Source organism: Hippocampus comes, unplaced genomic scaffold (assembly GCF_001891065.2).
Source record: "Hippocampus comes isolate QL1 unplaced genomic scaffold, H_comes_QL1_v1.1 scaffold176, whole genome shotgun sequence".
NCBI lineage: Eukaryota > Metazoa > Chordata > Actinopteri > Syngnathiformes > Syngnathidae > Hippocampus > Hippocampus comes.
Window position 1 is genome coordinate 893160 of NW_017805826.1, and position 5915 is coordinate 899074.

The window sequence follows — 5915 nt, forward strand, 5'->3', positions numbered from 1 at the left end:
ATAGATAGATAGATAGATAATATAAGATATTAAAAATAAAAAAAACATTTACAGTATTAAAAACAGAAAAAAGTAAATAAAATTTCAAGCGATAAGTATACTTTTTTTTTTTTTAATTGTCCGACATACTGTCATGACAGTCACACGTTGACAACACGAACTAAATTTCCCACGGCACTGATTGGACAAGCAATGTCATGTGATCATCTGCAGCCAGTGATGGCCAAGCGGGCGTGTCATAACTAATTAACATGTTGAGTTGCTGTGTCTTACCCTCCATGGCAGAGGCTCCGTCGAACCCCTGAGACCGACTCACTGAACCCCTGGGGTTCGATCGAACCCAGGTTAAGAACCACTGATCTAAAATAATGTTGCATAGGTGTGCACACCCTCTTAAAAAATTCGAATGTGGCTCAGACTTAACTAATCATATTCAAATGAGAGTCAGCACACACCTGTCCTCATTGAAAGTGTCTCTGTTTAACCCCAAATAAAGTTGAGATATTACAGTAGGCTTTTCCTGACATTGCATGGTCCAAACGAAGTTTCCACGTCATTCTTCAAAAGTGTCAGTCAAGGGAACGGAACAAAAGAATTTTCAGGGCATTAAAATACACCATTGAACACTGTGAAGACAGCCCTCATTAAATGGAGAAAATATGGCACAATAGTGACATTAACATGACCCGGGCATCCCTCGAAAATTGATGAAAAGAAGAAAAGGGGTCAGGGAGGTTGCCATGAGCCCAACAGCAAGATTGAAAAGAGCTGAAGGAATTTCTGTCAAGTAGTGGCTGTTTGGTAAATCTCCCGTCATTTTCATCGGTCTTGGTTGTGAGGTAAGGTGGCAAGACAGACAAAACGTAAATTTGAAATCTCCCATACGCAGGTAGTAATATGATATGGTCTGATGAAAGTAAGATCCAACTTTTTGACCATCACTACAAAATTAAAGATTGGCACAAACACTAAGTTGATCATCAAGAGAAGAACAGAATACCGAGGGTGAAGTTTCATTGGGCCTGATTAACTTTTTATCGAGAACTGGGGTCTTCTCAAGGTGAGTGAATTTTGAACAGTTCCAAATACCAGTCAGTGTTGGTACAAAATCTTCAGGTTTCTGCTAGGAAGAATAAAAAAACCTACCAGAACATCTGAAATTTATTCAGGGTGAATCAACGGCACTTTAAAAGGTGCCAGACTTGTCCTGACTCCCATTTAACATGAGTTTGTCGTGATTGATTCATTCTGAACAGAGCCACATATGTAGTAATAAGCGGGTGTGCACACTCATGCAACCACCAGTTGCATACCCCCCCGCCCTCCTCAAAAAGATTTCATGTTTTTCCCGTTATACAGATTATTGGTTAGATAAAGGTGGATTTTTTTTATTGATCTTTGTCTCACCTCAAATGAGGGTGTGCCGTCTTTTTTTTTTTTTTTTTTGTCCACTGAATGTGCTGTATATATGCCGACCGAAAGAATCATTATTTCATGATACACACTTTCTGTGGCATTTTTGTTTTGTGGTGTGCCATGAGATGTTTCGGATGTAAAATATGTGCCTTTTATCAAGCATCATGGAAGTTGATATGTTTGATTTGCTTTCACTGGATCTGGACATCGGGCCTTGAGTTTGACACCTGTGGTGTAGGGGGAAATAAAAGGGATTTGTGTGTCTGTGTGCATGTTATTAAAATTAGACATTTTTTGTTCGTGTGCCTTGCACCTGAAGCATCCTATCAGTTTCACTTTCACAAAAAATATAAAAAATAAAATCAAAAAAGCAGGTCACCTTTAACCTACAGTGGCGCATGATCTGCATCACCTGAAGTTGTTAGCGGTCAGCAGTCTGCAATTGTAGATTGCAATCAGAGCTGTTCCGATATTTCTTTTTTTGATATTATTATGCATGCACATTCGGTAAAGGGTTGATCGCAGGTTTGTTGTTTGAAAAGTAGGTCTTCGGTCAAAAAAGGTTGGGCCCCCCCTGGTCTAGGCGCATCCATGGGTTCTGATGAAGCGTTGCCTTTTTTTGCTTCGCAGCAAGCGTGCCGTCCTGGTCCTCCAGAATGACCCCAACTATGGCGGCCAGCGGCGCTCCTTCACCACAGAGGACGAAGCCTGGAAGTCATTCCTGGAGAACCCCCTGACTGCAGCCACCAAGGCCATGATGAGCATTAACGGGGACGAGGACAGCGCCGCCGCTTTGGGTCTGCTCTATGACTACTATAAGGTATCCTTGGCGGGCCATTCGCAAAACGTTCTAAAAAAAAAAAAAAAAAAAATCTGCTGCAAAACAATCATATTGCAAAATTTATTAAATTCTTTTTTTTTCTGCCTCCAAATTCTACAGACAACAGCCCATAATTAATCAGCTGGCCAATTCAATCGGAGGATATTAGCTGATTTAAAATTGACAAAAATCATCTTTTTTTTTTTAAATACACATTAACACATTACGGCATGAGACAAAGATAATGACATTCATGATCATTCATATGATCATTCTAGCAAAATAGCAATCCATATTGGAATCATGACCCAAAATCTAGTAAAGAATGGACATTCGCAGTGAGAACATTGTCACATTTTGTAGCGACGTTCGATACCATTCTTTTTCAGACTGATACCAGTATGAGTATCATAGTCATAGATACTGAGTACCGATATCATTAGTGGGATACAATATATACAAAATGTATAAAATTACTTAACACTGATAAAAAATTATTGACCAAACTACTGTAACATTGTGCCAAAAAATGCTGAGGAGGACTTGCTCAAAGTCTGATTTTGTTTGCCTTCAGTATCATTGGTTTATATTGGGCAGCCTCCACGAGTACAGATACCTCACAATAAGGCTGTTATCGGCACTGATAGCGATATCAAGTGGCGGTATTCGTTCATCCCTAACATTGTGCATTCATAGCACATTTGCAGAGCAAAAATGTGCCCATTTTGAATTTTTTTTTTTTTTTGTCCTCACAGAGGATTGAACAAAACGCATAAACTTCCATCCACCTGCATTGGGATGTATTTAAAAATCCACAAGAAATCCACTGGGATTTTTTGGACATCACATTCATCGTTACTCAAAAAAATGAACATTGAAGCTATACATACAGTAATTACCCATCGTTTCCTAAAAGTGGAAATTCAAATTGAGCTGCCGAAAGAGGACGTTAGTAACGATTCAGGCCTGCAACTTGTCCTGCTCCAGCTCAGGTGACACAATCACAGTGGTCTTGCACTCAATCAAAAGTGAACAGAGAGCGGGGAGGGTGATGAGGTAATCAACTCTTTGCACGGTTCAACCATAAGCAACGTACGTGGTGCAACATCTGTGAGGCAGAGCGCGTACCACGTCGCATGTAACTGAAGACGGCAACCTCTCGGGATGTGATGTGGTCAGACGCTCAGCGGCTGTGTTTACCCTCCCATACAGGTGCCCCGGGAAAAAAGAACAATAACCCAGGGCAAGCCAGATGCGTTGGTCTCTGATGTGGATCCCAACAAAAGGTAAGTCCTGACGTATAATGACAATGGGCTGTCGCGGGTGGACTGTTGCATTCTCCCAGTGTTGTGTGCAGTGTCTTCAGTCTTTCTCCAGTGCCCAGTATTTTAACTAATGCTGTCAACGGGAATCTTAACCAGTCAACTGCCCTCAATGTTAATGAGAATGGATGAAGAAATGTTTTGGTCAGCTCTGGCATCACAAAAGCAAAAATTACTCATTTCAAAGTCACTGTTGTGTCTTTTTACAAGAGGCTTGTTTTCTCTGGTTTTATTTTATGGTCCATAATAGATGATTTGGGTGAAACCAACACATGCTTTACCGCTGATTCCTAAAAAAATGGAATAACTTAGAAACTAAGAAATTATTTTTGTGATGAAAGAAGAGAGTCAAATCATTTTTTGGTGGTTTCTGTGGTTAGATGGTCGTAAAACACAATATGCTGTGAGCCTTTAAAGATCAATCAGATTGCTCTGAATTGACTGGCACTCAAGACCTTCTCTTTTTTTGTAAATGGCTAGCATTGAAAAAGTTAAAGTGTCTTCTTACTTTTGGCCCATCCTGTGTATAATGGATTTTTTTTTCTGCAGGCACCAGATTCAGGCAGCACATGGCATCGCTCCTCTTCCAGAGACCAGCATGGAGAACAGGATTCAAGTCCTCAAGGGGCCCTTCAACATTCTCCAGCTGGCCCAGGACAAGAGGAGTCAGTTCCCATCTCCAGGTTGGTGTTTTCGAGCACCTTTGACACATCCTCTTCTTCCGCTGTCGTTGTCTCACTGTCATGCGGTGTCTTTCATTCAGACACGACTGTCACCGTGTCCATCGCCGCTCTGCAGAATTACCCACACGTCAAGACCGAGGTGCCCATCCACAGTTTGACTGTGCCCAACAGCTGCGCCGAAACCGACAACCACGTGGGCGTTTTCGACCGCCCGCAGCTGCCCCACAATTCGGTGCAGTTCAGCCCCAGCACTCAGTCCCGCACGCCCCCAGACTCCACCTTCTCAGAGAGTTTCAAGGATGGTTCCCAGGAGGTGAGTGGAATCCCGTTGCACTCCTCTTCTTTTCCACTCTCAGATCTGGCTCATCAAACAATAGCATTTTCACCCGATCCCGTGGAGCTGACGGTGGGCTCGGCCTCCTTTAGTTTTATTTGAGCATGGAAAAATAGCAGCCAGTGTTTGATTATACCATTGTCTCAGCAACACAAAGTGCTGTGCTCTTTCCTCAACAATAGCCAAAAGCCCTTACTCTAACCTCCTCTTTTTAACCTGAAGGGGTTTACCGCAGAAAAGAAAAGAGTAACCCAACAAAATGTAGAGGGAGGTTGGCGCCGGAGAAAAAAAAAAAAAAAACGCTTCAAAGGATGAGATTGATTGGGAAAGAAATTAGCATAAAAACTATGACGACAAGAGGAAGGCACATTGCTCCGGGGTACAATTGGTGGTCGATGTTTTCAGTTATTTATTTTTTAAATCATTTTGGAGGATTAGAGCATATAACAAAAGTCTCAAATTCACCATTTCCTGAAATTAGGATATTAGTTAAGGTTGACTCATTTTTAAAAATGTCATTATTTTGTTTTTAAGATGAAATCAAGTCAAATTTGGCTTTCTGTGAAATATTTTCTTACTATGAGTTTAACTTTTTTGTGTGTCTTTTTACAGGTGTTTTCGTTTCCAGGTGAACTGCAGTTACGTATGGGCTCCATGACGCCTGAGGACTACAATCAGTTTGACACGGTGCCGGGGTAAGTCACGCCGCTGCCGAACCCATCACCCACCAGCTTTCAGTTTTGACACCACCCTGCCTCTCTTTCTTTGGGCACCAGACTCCCCTGCTGTTGGAATACGAAACAACTGTTATCCATCGGGATGTAACCATTCACTCAAGCCCCGATTTGATTTTCAGCTTCCAATTTTGATTCAGTTTTTAAAAAAACATTTAAAAAAAAAAAAAAAAACGAATGACTATTCATTAGGGTGGTCCATTTTGGAAAAGTTTGTCGGATTCGTCGGGCCGGGTCGGAAATCTTGTCGATACTATGACACAAGGATGTGTGCAAAATTTTATTCCGATCGGATAATTTTATCCCGTCCCGCAGAGCGACCAAAGTTTCCCCTATGGAAAGAATGTTACGGGGCTGAATGGTAGTACGGTTTCTCCCGTACAGTAAGGATTTTGTTTTGCTCAGTTCGCACTTGCAATAATTCAAAGACGGAAGACAGGAACGCATGTATTGCAAAAAAGGCAACCGTGGTTATCCTTCAACACTGGTGAGATTGTTGGTCCATGTTAACTGGTCCATCTGTCTATCTGTCCATCTGTCTATAATGCGCGACTGTCTGGAAGTGATCCGATCCGTTTTGCATTTTTTTCAGGCCGGGAGTGGTGC

At 41.8% G+C, this 5915-nt stretch overlaps 1 protein-coding gene across 3 annotated transcripts in view; it reads left to right on the forward strand.

Moving 5' to 3' along the window:
- The window catches only part of grhl1 (grainyhead-like transcription factor 1), a 21962-nt gene that overhangs the window by 3136 nt on the left and 12911 nt on the right, over positions 1 to 5915 (forward strand). For all 3 annotated transcript variants that reach the window (XM_019887204.1, XM_019887205.1, XM_019887206.1), the window contains exons 2-6: positions 2047 to 2236; positions 3449 to 3522; positions 4108 to 4241; positions 4322 to 4554; positions 5188 to 5270. In XM_019887204.1, coding sequence (XP_019742763.1) covers positions 2047 to 2236; positions 3449 to 3522; positions 4108 to 4241; positions 4322 to 4554; positions 5188 to 5270 — 714 coding nt within the window. The remainder of the gene's footprint in view (positions 1 to 2046; positions 2237 to 3448; positions 3523 to 4107; positions 4242 to 4321; positions 4555 to 5187; positions 5271 to 5915) is intronic.